This window comes from Neoarthrinium moseri (assembly GCF_022829205.1).
Source record: "Neoarthrinium moseri strain CBS 164.80 chromosome Unknown scaffold62_Wmoseri_CBS_16480, whole genome shotgun sequence".
Classification (NCBI taxonomy): domain Eukaryota; kingdom Fungi; phylum Ascomycota; class Sordariomycetes; order Amphisphaeriales; family Apiosporaceae; genus Neoarthrinium; species Neoarthrinium moseri.
In genome coordinates this window covers 143324-159573 of record NW_026055176.1, presented here as the reverse complement: position 1 = coordinate 159573, position 16250 = coordinate 143324, and the positions used below count along the sequence as shown (strand labels likewise).

General features: G+C 56.6%; 6 protein-coding genes across 6 annotated transcripts; 3 read left to right on the top strand and 3 right to left on the bottom strand.

Annotated features, from left to right (window-relative positions):
- Positions 1-1251: 1251 nt before the first annotated feature.
- Positions 1252-3860, bottom strand: JN550_011052 (uncharacterized protein; the record flags this gene model as incomplete). The annotated part of the gene is made up of 5 exons (XM_049309376.1): positions 1252-1819; positions 1873-2065; positions 2164-2260; positions 2359-3597; positions 3672-3860. The coding sequence occupies 5 exons, from the start codon at positions 3858-3860 to the stop codon at positions 1252-1254; spliced, it is 2286 nt and encodes a 761-aa protein (XP_049167000.1).
- Positions 3861-4846: 986 nt separating this feature from the next.
- JN550_011051 (uncharacterized protein) lies at positions 4847-5213 on the top strand (the record flags this gene model as incomplete). The annotated part of the gene is made up of 2 exons (XM_049309374.1): positions 4847-4880; positions 4981-5213. 2 exons carry the CDS (start codon positions 4847-4849, stop codon positions 5211-5213), a joined length of 267 nt encoding a protein of 88 aa, XP_049166999.1.
- Positions 5214-6394: 1181 nt separating this feature from the next.
- JN550_011050 (uncharacterized protein) lies at positions 6395-7814 on the bottom strand (the record flags this gene model as incomplete). Its single annotated transcript, XM_049309373.1, has 2 exons — positions 6395-7213; positions 7263-7814. The coding sequence occupies 2 exons, from the start codon at positions 7812-7814 to the stop codon at positions 6395-6397; spliced, it is 1371 nt and encodes a 456-aa protein (XP_049166998.1).
- A 2471-nt stretch (positions 7815-10285) lies between these two features.
- Positions 10286-12104, top strand: JN550_011049 (uncharacterized protein; the record flags this gene model as incomplete). Its single annotated transcript, XM_049309372.1, has 2 exons — positions 10286-11564; positions 11623-12104. 2 exons carry the CDS (start codon positions 10286-10288, stop codon positions 12102-12104), a joined length of 1761 nt encoding a protein of 586 aa, XP_049166997.1.
- Positions 12105-12551: 447 nt separating this feature from the next.
- JN550_011048 (uncharacterized protein) lies at positions 12552-13092 on the bottom strand (the record flags this gene model as incomplete). Its single annotated transcript, XM_049309371.1, has 3 exons — positions 12552-12852; positions 12978-13010; positions 13073-13092. 3 exons carry the CDS (start codon positions 13090-13092, stop codon positions 12552-12554), a joined length of 354 nt encoding a protein of 117 aa, XP_049166996.1.
- A 513-nt stretch (positions 13093-13605) lies between these two features.
- On the top strand, positions 13606-15123 carry JN550_011047 (uncharacterized protein; the record flags this gene model as incomplete). Its single annotated transcript, XM_049309370.1, has 1 exon — positions 13606-15123. The coding sequence occupies one exon, from the start codon at positions 13606-13608 to the stop codon at positions 15121-15123; it is 1518 nt and encodes a 505-aa protein (XP_049166995.1).
- Positions 15124-16250: the final 1127 nt, after the last annotated feature.

The following is a 16250-nucleotide window of genomic DNA, read 5'->3' as shown; positions in this document are numbered from 1 at the left end:
TCACCAAAACGACCCTGGAATTGAAGCCGTCAATCTCCCAGGGAACCCCTCAGCCCTGCTGCTTGCCATGGCGATGATCTCATACCCTCTTTTACCCTCGATTGCATTATAGAGCATCATGCCTATGCTGATATGTCCAACCCGCCGTCATTCTTCAACTTCTCAAGGCAAAGCCTTTTCCGGACGTGGGAATAAGAAAAAAGAAAGAAAAAAAAAAGGAACCAAAGAGAGCTTTCGCGTCGTCAGATTCAACGCGAATTCAACGCGCAGGAAGAGCCTGCGCCTGATGAAACATTCGGGGGGGTTCTCTCTCTCTCTTCTCGCCATTGCGTTTATGCGACACCTCTCTTCAGCCCCTCCCATTCGGCAATCTGCGCATGCTCGTTTCCTCTGGCGGGTTTCAGGGACGCTTGTTCCTGTCTCGGGTGCTAATTTACTTCTTCTTCTCCCAGGGTTCGCCCATCCCCCCAATTGGGCACAAGCGGACTGCGTAAGTAAACAAGACACAGGACCAGCGGTACGTGCTATTTCGGGTGCTTAATATGGAGTGCAACGTCGCGCTGCTTACTCTGATGCACAGCATCGGAAGCTGACAGGTCCACAGAGTAGATCAGGCCCCGTTCAGCTAGGTGCGTACAGCACGCGAGCTCTGCGCTTGGAATGGGGTGGAGGATTCGGCATAGCCCGACGAGCCTCAGATCCTAGTGTCATGGTAAGCGCAATGCTACTTCTCAGCTGCCAGCTGCGCCCTTTGCCAATGAGTGGCTTGAGGAGTGTTCCTTTGCTTGCGAGGCTAATCATAAATCGCCTTTGTATCAAGAGCCCCATGCACATTTGCAATGTTCGTATCTCATCACTGACCAGAAAATCAAGAACACAAGCTGCAGCAGGATGATCATATAGCAACGGCAGGCTTTCTTAAAGAATATTTGGTTAAATGCGACGCTATCGCAATGCATGACTGGAGCTTTCGCCTTCGAAGCTATAGATGTAAAGCTATGAACGCCTGCGACTTCAGGGGTATCTGAGCAACCGTTTTCTCCGAGTAGATACGAAGTACACAACCCCACCTGGAAACCTAGTGGTGATCTCGTTATGAACTCCCAAGGAAAAACACAATAGGACAAGCCTCTATGGCCACGATGTTCAACACGTCTCGGTTACCCAATCCTGGCTATTAGACTGCTGCTAGGACCAGGCTCAACCACATTCGTGGAGAATCAGCCGCGAGCAGGGTTCTTCTTCACGCTGTTAACGCGGGCTCCTGCTGCGTCTTCGGCTTCGGTCCCGCCTGTCGCGTCTCGAGTCGATACTACGCTCACGCCGGCTCCTCCTATCCCTGTCACGGTCCCTCTCCCGGTCACGGCTCCTGCTCCTCTCGCGCTCGTTGCGACGACGACTGCGGCTTCGGGTCCTGCTACGGCGTCGTTCGCGGCGGTCATCCCTGTCGCGGTCTTTGTCCCGATCCCGACGATCATCCCTTGGATCTCGTTCGCGGACCCGGCTTTCGCGAGCCCGCTCCCGTTCGCGCTCCGGCTCCTTGTCGCGATCTCGAGGCCTGTCCCTCTCCTCGTTGGGTCGATAACGGTCAATGTCATCCCCTACACGGGGCCCATTGCGCTTTGCCTCAGGAGAGCGGTCACCTGAGCTGCGGCGGTCGTCAAACCCAGGGACGGGCAGGCCCTTCTGGCGGGCTTCACGCTGAGCGGCTAAATAGGCCTTGGCTTCTTGCTCGCGTTTCTTGATCTCACCCTGCTTCCAGGCCTCGACGTCGGGCTGGGACTCATGTTTCGTCGCCGTGGCAGGGCGAGAGCGTGACCTGCTCCTGTTGTCGCGGGGACGTTCTGCGCGAGCTGGCGACTTTTCGCGTACCTTGTCCCTGCTCCGTGCGCGTCGCGTAGATCGACTGCGCTCGCGACGGTCCAGACGCAGACGAGAGCGACTCCTGTCTCTCCTGTCTGCACGAGGACGAGGAGAACGGGATCGCTCGCGCCGGTCTGGCTCTCGCCTGGCACGGTCATCTCGGCCCCGTGATCTGCTCCGATCCCTGCGCTCTGGCTTGTATCTGTCATGGGAACGACTTCGGGCTCTCCTTTCTCGTGAGCGACTTCTATCCCTCCTGTCCCTGGACCGGCTCCTCTCTCTTCTGTCGTGGTCTCTTACTTCGCCTGGACGATAGTTGTTTTCGTAGGGGAACCGCCGAGGTGGAGAGCGGCTGCGCTCTCTGCGAGTTCTGGATCCACTCCTCGGTCGTCGGTCCCTGGTGCGAGAAAGACTACGGTCTCTAGCTCGATCGCGGTCACGATCCCGCTCCCTGTCTCTACGTTCAGCACCCCGAGATCGCGAGCGCTCACGTACACCGCGAGTGGACACTGCCACACTGCCTCTTCGTTCATCTCGCGACCTGACTTCCCGGGCAGCTCTCTGGTCTCTATCCCTGAGATCTCGATCGTCTCGGGGCAGCTTGGAATCTTTTGATTCTGCGGACTGTGCCGTCTCCTTCGTAGCCTGTCTGACATCCTTGGATTCTCCTGCGTCTTTGGGTTCTCTCGTCTCCTTGGCATCTCGAGCCGAATCCTTGGAGTCTATCTTGGCAAGCGTTGGCACCTTTTTTCCATCAACGACAGTCTTCGGTGAGTCCCGGCGGATTGGCTGGATGGCAGATGCTGGCTTGGTCTTCTTGGGAGGTGGTGCAAGTGCTTCGTCGATTTCGATCTCTGGCTGTTTCTCCGCGTTTCGTTTGCTCTCACGCAGTAAATCCGCCAAGGCGTCCTGCTCCAGCCGTTCCAGTTCCTCCTTCGACAGTTTCTTCTTGACATCTTCGGGTTTGTGGCGCTCTCTCTCCTCCCTGGGCGTGCGTTCCCGCCTGCGCCTGTCCCGACTATCGCGCCGGCGACTGCGACTACGATCACGGTCTCTGTCACGGCGGCGAGACCTGTCTCTGTCTCGATCTCGATCTCTATCCCTGTCGCGAGACCTGGATCTCGGGCGGTCTTGAAGTCTCCTATCTCTGGACCGCCTTCGAGCCTCGCGTTCCTTTTCTCGTTCCTCGCGCTCCTTCTCTCGCGCAGCACGGCGCTCGTCTCGCTCCTTTTGCCGTAGCTTCTCGCGCTCTGCTTCTTTTGCTTCTCTTTCACGACGACGAGCGTCCCTCTCTTCCTGGCGCAGAGCCTCGGCCTTCTCAGCCTCACGCTCGCGCTGTCTCCTCTCCTCAAGTTCGATCTTGCGCTTCTCCTCTTCTATCTGCTCCTCTTTCTCCCGTAGGACACGCCGTATGCGTTCGCGCTCTTGCAGGCGGGCTGCAGTCTCAACAGCATAGTCCAGGTCGGTCTTGGAACCCCTTGTGTGCTCTTCCAATGCTGCCTCCTCGCCAATATCGGTCTTTCGTAGCTCGCGTATGCGATCCTCAATGGCTTGCACGTCGATGAGCTGGTCAATGACCTCCTCGGCCGTTTGGTAGACGCCGGAGCGATCTAGGGCACCGTCGATGAGAGCAGCGGCCTTTCTGCGGTCCAGCGTCAAGAGCTGCGCAGGGTTGCGCTCCAGCTCCTTCTCGGCGACTTCGAGGATAGACTTGGTCACTTGATTCTCGTAGTCCTGTAGAAGATTTGTTAGAATAGCCGCCCTGCTTGTCTAGCAAGCCGCAAGTCGAAGCAAATAAAACCACGTACACTAGCTTCGAACTTGTCCCAAACCTGCTTCCTGATGGCATCGTAGCCTCCTTGTTTCTTGAAGCTATGAGCCAGCCCCTCGATGGCGGAGCGCGTCGCTGTGGTCAGAGGCAGGTCCGAGGCCTTGAACTTGCGAACGACAGGGGCGGAGGCTGGGGCCGCGGGTGTTTGTTCGGCAGAGCTCGCCATCTTGAGTGCAGTTGCTGATGCCATCCTGTTGGACTTTCTGGTCTCAAGCACTCGGGATCCCGGGGGCCAAAGGCTGCCGCAAGGACGAGGCCTTGATAATCAGGTTTCGCCTCAAGGAAAGACCTAGGAACGAGAGTTGGATTCAAGCGGAGCCGCGAACCGCCTGCATTATCGTTGACCGGTCCAACAAAATAAATAGCCAATCCCCTTCGTGTTCATGTGCCGAATGTTTCTTTTCGTTCGTGTCGAGTCACAACAGAGACCATCCAAGATGAACAAATCTCGGTCAGGTCCGCTGAAGAGCACGCCACCGCGCGGCTGCGGAATGATCGCAGCTGGCGCAAACCTCAAATGCAGGTAATTGAAAGGTGGTCCCGAGTAAAAAATGTCGGCAAATCCAGAGGGAAAATCGAGCAGATACCAGGGATCACCAGACGACGACCGCGACGACTGAATGGCCGAGGACTGACTTGCAAGACAGAGGTGGCTTGACCCGGACTGACTTTCCATCTAGGAAATCAAGTCGCATTTTCCAGGAGCACGTCCTCTAGTCCTAGGCGCGACATGGCCCGTGCCCACGCTACGCCCTTCCCCCTGCCGGGGGCTTGGGGGGGCCTTTCGGTGGCCCCCACCCCAGCCAACAGCGGCCTGGCTCGCACCTCTTTAGGCCCTTTTCTCCCAGTCCCTCAGGTTCAGGTGGCCAGCAGCCAACAGGCCCGGCGGCCAGGCAAAACTCCGGCCAATAAACGAAGCTTCAATTCCAACGTCAGTCGAGTTGCTCTTCCGCCCGCCAGACAGCTTGCTCCCGGGAGCTCTGAGACGACCAGGTCCCAATTCACCACCACCACAGCCGATCACGAGCCCCCGTGCCACTCATTCGTTGCCCGAGGTCACGCTTCGGTCTCGAGAGACAAAGAACCCGCCACTTCTGAATTGAGCCCGCCCAGCCCGTCGCGGCCCCGACACACATCCCCACTCCCGTCACCATGGTTTCCAGATTAGTCTTCTGGGGAGGCTTCGGTATGCTTCCCTTCCCACGTAGACGCGCTCCAATTGCGCCCCGCTGTTCCCTTCTCCTAGGCGAATCCATCCCGCTGACCAGAAACCTCCCTTCCCACAGGCGTCGCCGTCCGCGTCTGGCAGCTCGGCCTCGAGATGCGCCCCTTCTTCAACCGCGGCTCGCTCTGGGCCTACCCCGTCTTCGCCGGCGTCGGCGCCAGCTTCGGCTACTGGCTGCAGGGCGTCGACGACAGGCAGACGGCCATGCTGGAGGACCGGAAATCCGCCATCCTCGAGAAGCGCGCGCGCAGGGCCGCCAGGGACGCCGACCAGGTCGCTGCCGACCACGCATGATCCCGCTCTCGCTAAAGCCCCCACTGATTTTTCCATCGACTCAATGTCCAAAGAACTGTTTTTTTATATCTGCTACCTGAAAGAGCGCGTGGAAGACGAGGCGACGGAGGGCGACTACGCGGCCGCTCAGGAGACGAGAGGCCGGGCGTGTACATATTCGAACGGAGGGACCGGACGGCATAGATTCAAGGGCAAAGAGCCCAGAGCCGTGGACGCCAGTCCGAGGACTTTCCGGCCGCAGCGGCTACCCAAAAAAATGAAGAGAACATTACAAGTTATGGGCAGCTCCTCCCCTCGAAAGGAGCACCTGTTTTGCTACACTGACATGTGCCTTGTTTGGCGTTCTTTTCTTTTTTCTTCCTTTTTTTCCCTGTCCCATATGCCAGATTACGTCTTCGGACGTATATCGACATTTGCTGTCTCTTTCCCCATAGACGCTGATGTTTTCGCACTGGCAAAGAGCGAATCTTTTTTCGACCCGTTGCTGGGCGCCCGTATCCTAGAGGTCGTTTTGTACCCCAATGAGGATCCGGGAATCAGTAGAGGTTACATTTCGCACATATTCCATCATATTTTGTAGACGTCCCCAAACAAGAGGTCAGTGTGGTGAAATGTCGTGTACGATGAGTGACCATCAATGGTCTTACCTTATAAGAACGACACTTCGTTTGGTGACTTACCGTTAAGTAACGACCAAACGTCCAGAGGCCGTGGGACAGAGACGTTGTCAGCGTCTCATTTATTGTGACCACTGCACGCACAGGGATCAAGAGCGCTTTGAGCACTCTACAGACATCAGAGGGTGTTTACTTCCCACCGGCCTGAGATTGATCAAGTGAAATAACACCTTCACAAGAATGTACAGTTTACGTATAGCAACGTTTCTTACTGGCTATGATTTCTTGATGTATCTAGATCGTCTACGCACGTCAAATCAACGTCGGGAAGACCATTAAAAGTGGATATTCCACCGATTTTGCCTGTTGAATGAACCAACATCATGACTGCGTCCATTCCTCTTCACTCTAGAGCCTCCCTGGCATGGACCCAGACGTTGCGTACGGTTTCAGCGCCATGAGCTTCGTGACCTTGAATACTGGTCCCCGGACCTCTAGCACGAAGTGATCGTCCAACCGGCGCTCGATCTTGACCGCGATCTGGATCTTTTTAGGGTCCGCTTCCTAGTTGAACTCCTCAAGCTTCCTCAGCAGATCGGGCGCAGATCTCGGCTGGACAGTTCCCAGCTCCGTGACGAGCAATTGCAGGTACTTGTCGGGGGTCGTGTCGAACAGGAGCCTGAACGCCCCGGCCTGGCCTCGCTCCGGGTCGATCTCGTTGTATGTCAACGAGTCTGTCGATACCCTCTCCGTAATGTTGATGGTCTCGCACAGGACAACGACCTGCTTGTGAAGCTCGTTGGCAGCCAGCGCAACGTCACATGTGCCCGCTCGTGCGTACAGCGACCCGTTGCTGAACATGGCTTCGGCGGATACGAGAACCTTCGTCGTTCGTCTCATGTGGTTTGTCAAACCTCCAAAGTCGCCGCAGTAGGACACTTGAATGCCTTCAGCAGACAAGACCTTGGCAAGCTGCTGCCCCTGTCGCTCGTAGGGATCATCGACCACAAACACGGAGAACTTGGTCCCTGCCGCTTGCGCGAGAAGAATCGTCCTCTCCACAATGCTGCTCCTTCCGTAGGTGAGAATAACTTCCCCATCCCGGATGAGCTTCGAGCCGGCCTCTGTGATAACCTCGTCCGCAACCGTGATCCGTTCTGCGACGAAGGTATCAATCGCAAGGCAAAGGTCCCGTTTCGCGTCCTCCTCAGAGGCATCCATGTCAATCTTGCTGACCTGTAATTTGAGCCACCTGATAGCGTTTCCCATGGAAAAGCACATGGGTCTGCAGGCGGTCAGGTACTCGATCTGCGGGTTCAGTACATGGGGTGTGAAATGGCGGGCCAAAGTGTGTCCCGGAGGTGTTGTGTACGATTGTATCACCTGCTGAAGATTAGTATGGCGTTGGACATGGAATCATGGTTTCTCATACCCTCTTGAATGCGAGAAGTGTGGCCTTGAGTCTGGCAATGCTCTCGTCGATCGAAAAGGTGGCCATCTGCTGGCCCAGGGCCAGTACCGACGGGTGCACGTCCTTGTCCGCCTGTGTCATCGGTATGCGCTTTGCCATTGAGAGGTGACTGAAGCACTCCGGGATCTGGACCTTCTGCTCGGTGATCACGGCGGACGGCACTGTCTTGGGGAGCAATGGCCGGCCTCCTTGCCCAGCAGCAGCGCCATCCTTGCCCTTCTTCCCCTTGACCTCGGAGGCGGCGGGGCCTAGTTGCTGGGGAGAGGACGAAACGGCAGCCTCGGCCTTTGACACCTCCTTGCGGTCCTTCACCTGTGCTCTCCGCGCTGCCTTGTCCGCCTTGGCCTTGGCCTTCAGCTCGGCCCCGGTGAGCTTCTTCTCGCCCGACTTCTCTGCGGGTTTGTCTTTCGCAGGCGCTGCATTCTTCTCTGAGGGCTGCTGCTGCGGTGTTTGCGGTGCAGGAGCAGGTGCGCCTTGGCCCTCGGCGGGCGCGCCGTTTGGTTGTTCGGGCATCAGTAGCAGTCGCAAGATTTGTTCGTCTCGGCTGGTCGATCGTGCAAAGCGCTGGTGGCAGGGAACTGATGCTCCAGAGACCAGGAAATCAGGTACGGATTGGCGTCGGGAATGCTGCAATATTCTTGTCACTGTCTAGCTGCTTCTTCGAATCTAGTGACTGGACTGGGAGTGGAGTGCAGTGCAGGTAAGCTGATGTTCGCGCAGGGTTGTGTACGATCGTGCCCATTGATTGAAGTTCGTAAAATGTGACTTTTGACTCACAACCACCCCACCACCGCCAACCCCCACCAGCGATCGCCGTCAGGGTACAAAGGTACTTGGGTCGAGTCTATTCTAAAACCCCGAGTTGCCTGCCTATGGAACAAACAGAACAATGGTAGAGATATGGTTTCATAGGCCCACAGCTCGATTGTTGCATCTTTTTGCCAATCTAATTTTTCGATCCCTCTTTTCTCCCTTTTCCAATTTGAATCAACCTGCATATTGATTTCGGGCTACACTGTGGCATCTCGCCCCAGCTCCGGCCTGCCAAAGTCACAATTGAGTACCCAACCAATTGATCGAAGAATTTCTAGATAGTATGATGATCATTTTCTAATCCCCATATTATGGAGGGTAGCGATCACGTTAAAATTTATGAGAGGAGATCATCTCTCCAGAAATACTCAATTTAAACACAGTACAGTAAGTGGAAGTAGTATATATGGTAGTTGGTGTAAGCCGACAAGCTGGGAGCGTACCAACCGAACACCACACCATGTTCCACAATGCAATTTATTTAAACCAAAGATGCTGCAAAATGTCAGTCACATTTGTTCTCTTTGCAGGAGCAAGATTCAGTATCCTCGATATGACTCTCTTGGCCTCTGGGTCAAAACGAGGAAGCAAAGTCTAGTCTTATACGTTAATTAGACTGGCTCTCAGGCTACCAGCCTCTACCTCGCCCTCAGCATCATCTTTCCCACTGTGATACTGCTGCCAAATTTCAGTTATGATCTCGGCGGACTCTTTGCCTAAGTACTTTGAAAGCCCCCCCCCCCCCCCCGGCTGGTGTCCCGAAGTAATGGAGCAAAACGCTCAATATCACGAGGTGGAGAGGCTCCAATCTTCTCCAGTTCATCAAAGCCTAGATGAATGGTTTCGGGTCCCGTTACGGTAAAAAAAAACACTTCCATAGTGGCGGTAAGAGACTACGGAACTGCTCGCATCGATAGGATGGCGATTTAGCAGAAGTCCGAAGGAGAACACCTCCGAATGCACGCTGATTCCCTTGCTCAGCTGATTTTCTGGACATTGCCATGACCAGTTTCCAAAAGTTCCATTCAGAATATAGATCCGCCAAGTCTACCTTGTCTATCCTTAGCTGATCTTTCTCTGCGTACGGACTCCAGTCCAGCATGACATTGTTGGCCCTTACATCCAACGGGTTGTGATTCGCATTGTACGGCATATATCAATTTAACTTTGACTCACCTTGATCAATCCAGTTGCCGTCGTGAAGTTTCTTGAGCCCTTCGCCAATCGCTCGTTTGATGAACTATCTGGAGTCTAAGATGATAGGGTGGTTACTCTTGATGAACCTCAGGTTAATTGTCTCCCATGCTTCAAAGACGAGGAGGACCCCGTCTTCACCATCGTCAATATGCGTCTGAATGACGCGGACGTTTCTAAATTGACTCCTCAACGCTTGGCAGTAGGCCTAGCAACGGGATTTGTGACAAAGAACCGGTCCTCAGATCTGGTGTTGACAGCGCCTTCCTGAGCCCCGGACTGTCGAACAGGTGGGGTTTGAGCACTTTCAAACTCAACACGGACTAGACGAGATGACTATTCTTCGAGTTCTTCAAGTTTTCCTGAACAACTGTTTTCTTCTCACACGTGCGGCCAGAGCGGCCGATCAGAGTGGAAATCAGCTTTGACAATCTTATACCGTTACACCTTGGCGGCCCAGAGGGCTTGAGCAGCATTCGATACAAGCATCGACGACTACACGAAGACGCGGGAAACATGCCGATGATCGGCTGAGCCAAGCCTATACAATGTCAGCACTTGGTATAGAGCTCAACAACGTGGAGCATCGCTCAGGTCCCGGCGCAACGCCCAGGGCCCCACTGTCAACGATTGACCCCCATCGACCCCAGACTGACCCCCATGATCCCCCCGGTCCCCGGGGGCACGTTCGACGAACGTCTGATAACCCCGCCTCCAACATGGAGAATCTCAACTGCTCCTCACCCAAGCTGCGAAGTCACGTCACCCCGGACGATTAGCCAGTGGATATTTAACTAGAAACTCCCCGTGTAGAACTAAACTCAGAACATGTGTAGTTAGACCTCCTCAGTGATCGTATGTTTCACGAGAGCATTTAAGTAAATTTCCAACCCACCAACCAACTGCATCACTCACTCTGCTTCCGTATCTTGTCACTCTGTATCAAATATCTCAGCCGTCCCTGCTAGCTGGACAAGATGTCGGCGAAACACTTCATCAATGATCCCACGCTCCTGGTGAACTCGGCCCTGGAGTCCATCACTTACACGAACCCATCCGTGGCCCTGGACTCCGAAAACAAGATCATCTACCGGCGGCCCCAGCATGGTGTCCCACCACAGGTGTCGATCATCAGCGGTGGTGGCAGCGGGCATGAGCCCAGCTTTAGCGCCATGGTCGGGAATGGCTTGCTGTCGGCCGCCGTGGCCGGGACCATCTTTGCCTCGCCCAGCGCCGAGCAGGTCCGCAAGGCCATCATGTCGAGGGTCGACACAGACAAGGGCGTCCTCGTAACTGTCATGAATTACACCGGAGACATCCTCAACTTCGGGATGGCCGTCGAGAAGGCCAAGGCGGCGGGCATGAACGTCGAGATGGTCGTCGTGGGGGATGACGTCGGCGTGGGCCGCGAGAAGGGCGGCAAGGTCGGCCGGCGAGGCATCGCTGGAACGGTCCTGGTGCACAAGATATCCGGGGCGCTGGCGGCCCAGGGGGCGAGTCTGGAGCAGGTCTACAAGGTCGCCAAGCTGACGGCCGACAACCTGGTGAGCGTCGGCGCCAGCCTGGAGCACGTCCATGTCCCTGGCAGAGCACTACCAGACCCCAACTCCAAGGAGAGCCTAGGGGCCAAGGAGGTCGAGGTGGGCATGGGCATTCATAACGAACCAGGCTCGGGTAGGGCAGAAGTTGAGTTACCCGAACTTGTCAGCAAGATGCTTTCGCAGCTGCTCGACCAGAACGACTCGGATCGAGCTTTTCTCAATGTCAACTCTAATGAGGTGGTGCTGCTGGTCAACAATTTGGGAGGCGTCAGCGTCCTCGAGCTGGGTGGCATCACGGCAGAGGTTGTCAAGCAACTAAGCAGATGGGGCATTCACCCCGTACGAATTCTAAGTGGAACATACATGACAAGTCTGAACGGGCTCGGCTTCAGCATTTCACTCCTAAATGTTGTGAACACCAACATCGGCGGCCCCAGCATGATTCAGTTGCTGGACGCCCCTTGTGAGGCGGCCGGTTGGACGGCCCCAATCCTGAAAGAGACCTGGGAGGCCAAGAACAAGGCGACGAGGGAGGACAACGCAGCATCTGGCCCAGAAGCAAAGCCAAGCGGGCTCAAGTACGACGCGGCAGAGGCTCAAGAAGCTCTGATCGCTGGCCTGGAGGCCGTAGTAACTGCCGAACCCGAGGTGACCAGGTACGATACCGTCGTAGGAGACGGCGATTGTGGCATCGGTCTGAAGAGAGGTGCTGAAGGTGAGAAATCTTTGTGCTAGAACAAGCGACACCTGGAAATAATACTGACAATGCCTAGGCATCCTGCAACACCTTGCGGCGAACCCTTTGTCAGGTGATGCCGTTGTTGATCTCGCCAAGATCGTGTCGGTAGTCGAGACGACCATGGACGGGACTTCCGGGGCGCTCTACGCCATCTTCCTCAACTCGCTGGTGCACTCGCTCAAGGGGTTGGCGGCCGGCGAGGTCACCGCCCAGACCTGGGCGGGTGCGCTGAAGCAGAGCTGCGAGGCTCTGTCCAGATACACGCCCGCGAGGCCGGGCGACCGGACCGTGGTGGACGCGCTGTACCCATTCGTAGACACGCTCGAGAAGGCGGGAAACCTGAAGGAGGCGGCCGAGGCGTCGAAGAAGGCGGCCGAGGGGACCAAGGGCATGAAAGCGAGCCTGGGCCGCACGGTCTACATCGGCGGGTCTGGGTATGAGGAGGTGCCCGATCCGGGGGCCTGGGGTCTTGCCTGCTTCTTCCTTGGGCTTGCTGACAGTTGGGAGGCTATCTGATACAGTCAAGGGGATTTCCGGGGGGCTAATAACACGTACTGTAGGATGCTGAAAAAGATAGCTTATGAGGACACATGTATTAGTGCGAGCTTTTGTGCTTAATCTCTTGCGTCAATCTCTCTGTGGACCGACTTTTCCTCAATAATGCAACCCCTCCCAACCCTCCTCCTCCTCCGCACACGTACGACGTTGATGTTTGTGAAGTGGGTGAATCGAGCGAACGCTCTTCCCCAAGTGCCATCTATCTGCGCCAAACCAAGTCCAGCCGCTTTTCAATGAAGTCTGATCCAGTCCGTTCGTGCTCGTGCTGCCGCATGCTGCTGTAGCTGTCGCAGCTGATTCTCGCCTTCCAAGGTCTAACATGCAGGATGGCCACACCATCGCGTGACGTATCGACCCCGATACGCGCTCCCGTTGCAACCTCCTTTCGTTCTTTCTTCTTCCCTCTTAACTCAAGAGGACCAGAATGACTGAGTCGCCACGGAGGAACATCTTGCTGATGAAGCGGTCCTTGTTGACAGGGCGGCCCTTCTTGCCGCCGGCCAGGCGCGGGGTCTCGGTCCACATCTCCTTGACGTTCTCCAGCACCATGTTGCAGTGGCGGTCGAAGGCCTTGACGCGGGCCAGCAGCTTGCGGTTGTTGCGGATCGAGATCAGCACCTGCGTGTGGGAGCGCACGGCGGTCTGCAGGATCGACAGCGGGCCGCTGTTGAACTCGTACTCTTCCAGCTGCTGGATCTCGTACTCGCTGCCATGGGGAGGCGCGTGTTAGTAAGGTTCGGACTGCTCTCGAGAGGGTCTCGAGAGGGTGGTGGCCCAGCGCGAGGGGAGGATGGGAGTGGGAGATGGTGCAGGTTGAAGGGAGGCACGTACGTCAACTCATTGCGAGGCTTGGTGAGGAGATCCCTGGCGTCATGTTAGCGTGTTTCGCGAGGGAGGCGTATCTGGAAGGACAGCCCAGGACTCACTGGATCTTTGCGTCGGCCATCTTGAATCGTGGTGCGGTGCAGAAGGCTTGACTGTCGCGGTCGTGGCACCAGGTTTCGCAAGGCTGAAATGTCTGGTGGTGAATCTGAGAAGAGCTGCAGTTCCTGGGGCGGGACCTGATTGGCTGCACCGCCCTGACACGGCGCTCGCAGTGGGCCCAGGCCCAGCCCAAAGCTCACGGGCAGCACGGGGCCACGGGGCCACGGGCCAGCGGGCTAACTCGACCTGAGTCCAGCGTGCAATGTTCCACCTGCGGCTTGACGCCGTCGGCGCTGCCAAAAATTTGGGGCCGAGGGAGCTCAGCCAAGTCGACTGGGAAAATCATAGCCGCGAATCGAGGTTCACCGGAAACTCTCACGTGCGATCCATACGCCCCCCCGACGACCACTCGATGCGCCGCTCTCTTTCTCTTGCGCATCGGGTAATATTGTCTTAGATGTCGTTCAGAGCCATCATAAGTCGGGCTGGGTCTGCAGCGAATGCTGCCTCCCCGTGGCGCTCCGCCAGCTGCAGAATGCCTCTGACGGCCAAGATCCTCGACCCCCGGGTCGCCCCCCGAGCTCAGGTACGGCTGCACAGCGCACCGCAGACTCCCTCTCTCTCCCTCGCAAATCTTGTCTGGCTAACAGGGACACCCGCACAGATGTCGACAGGCGTGAAACGCAGCATCAAGCCCCTCGCCGGCGATGAGCCCGAGGATGTCCTCTTCAACAGCTCCTATGGCCTGAGGACCATCGAGCTCAACCGCCCCAAGAAGCTGAACTCGCTCAACGCATCCATGATCCGGAAGATTGCCCCCCGCCTCGTCGAGTGGGAGAAGAGCGACCTGGCCAATGTTGTCGTCATGAAGGGTGCTGGCGACAGGGCCCTCTGCGCCGGCGGGGATGTCAAGGCCCTGTCGGACCTCAACAAGACGGGCGAGGAGGGCTCCAAGGAGTCCACCGACTACTTCGCCCTCGAATACAAGCTGGACCACTACATTGCTACCTACCGGAAGCCATATATCGCCTTCATGGACGGCATCACCATGGGCGGCGGTGTCGGTTTGAGCATCCATGCACCCTTCCGGATCGCCACCGAGAGGACCGTCTTCGCCATGCCCGAGACCACCATCGGCTTCTTCCCTGACGTTGGAGCCTCGTTCTTCCTGCCGCGAATGCCCGGTGCGGTTGGAACCTACCTGGCCCTCACCAGCGAGAGGTTAACAGGCGCAAACGTCTTCTACTCCGGTGTCGCCACCCATTATCTTCACTCTACTAGTCTGCCCAAACTCGAATCTCGTTTGGCCGAGCTGAGGTTCAGAGACTTTGACGACATGAAGAAGCGATTGGAGATTATCGAGATGACCATCGAGGAGTACGCCACTGGCTTGCCCCCGCTGGACAGGGAGCCTATCCTCATAGCCGGCGAGCTGCGAAACGCCATCGACAGGTGTTTTAACCAGCCCACCGTCAACGGTATCATCGAGGCACTTCAGAACGAGACGGGGGCCACCAAGGAATGGGCCGACAAGACCTTGGCGACTCTTCAGAAGCGTTCACCGACCGCAGTTCACGTGGCCCACAAGCAGATGCAGGTGGCCCGGGAGTGGAGCATCATGGAGACCTTCAGGAAGGAGCACCAGATTGCGGCACACTTTATGAGACACCCCGACTTCGTCGAGGGCGTCGACAAGCAGCTGTCCAAGGAGCGCCAGACGCCGCAGTGGAAGCCTGCATCGTTACAGGACATCCAGCCAGGCGACAACGTTGCGGATCCCTTCTTCGAGGCCGGTGCAGACGCGCAACCGCTGAAGCTGCTCGTCGACCGCAACTACCACGCTTATCCGCACAGCTACGTAGGTGTGCCGTCTGAACTCGATGTGAGAGATGCGGTTTTGAAGGCCACGAGGTCCAGGAAGCAGATTGTCGAGGACTTTGTCCAGAAGAAGAAGGGTAGACAGGGCATCAAGACCATCGTCGAGGAGGTTCTGGCCCGGAAAACGTACGAGACGGCCGATGGGGTGGCAGTGTGGATCGATGAAAGTGCATAAACTCGGCAACGCACGGAGTGTTTTATTGTATTATAGAGCTGTCCATGTTGACGACACATTGTGAATATCAGCAAGACAATTGTATTGTATTGTATATGGATGTGTTCTTGGGTTGGGTGCCGTTGACGGAGTTGTCAAATTGGTAGATTCCGGCAAACCGCCACGGTCGCAGTTTGGGGCTCGAGTATAAAGGGGAGGGGGGGTGCAGTCAATCAATGAGGTGCATACCTGGAAACTATCATACACCGAAGGGGGGGCAATGCAAGGCTACCAACTCCAACACTGTCGGCTGTTTGCCTGAGTCATTACGTTGCGAAAGTGGGGCGTGTTCTCGGGATGCCGGGGGGTATAAAAAGGAGCTCCGGCCCCCTCATGGAGCAAAAGGACGGCTGGAAAGTTCCCAGATTGATTTCTCAAACCGATGGTGTGTTGGGCGACCGATTGACGTGCTGAATCTCACCTGTTTTGAAAGCGACGCGGGCGTAGGCTGCCAAAGTCCGAGTATAACTGGCCCGTGCGCTATAGCCCTGGCCCGAGCGCGCGCGTCTCTCTCTCTCTTCCTTTCTGCTTTGCTCGTCTACCGCTACGTAGGTAGGCTCTACGTCGGTAGCCAGTCAGCAGTCAGGGCAGTCAGCCAATCGAGACCCAACTCCCGAGGTCGACAATTGGATCCTTGGAATTATCCCAGCTTATGCCCGCTGGCACACGCTGGGCCCCACCACTAGCGCTCAACTTGGGCCCCCCCCCTGGCCCCCCCGGCTTCGATCCCCCAGCCAGCGAGCACAGCACCCAGAGGGCAGGGCTTGCGCTCAGGTGCTTCTTCCAGGTTCGAGGCTGACAGCGCGCGTTGGTAGCGCACCCAGCCTTCCCGTTTTGACGTCAATTTCGCGTTCCCTTCAGCGCGTTTCGCAGCGCCCGGAGCTCCAAAACGCGTGGTACGCCAGCCCGCTAAATCTCGCTGGTGTCCACCACTGTGCCTGTACTTCTGCCGCCGAAACCACACCCAATCTGCAACTCTCTCTCTCTCGCCTGCAGAACCTCACTCCCACACACGACCTTGACGACTTACACGACCCTCCCACCTCGACGGCCTTGATTTTTGTTTGCTGCAAGTCCGATTCACGTCT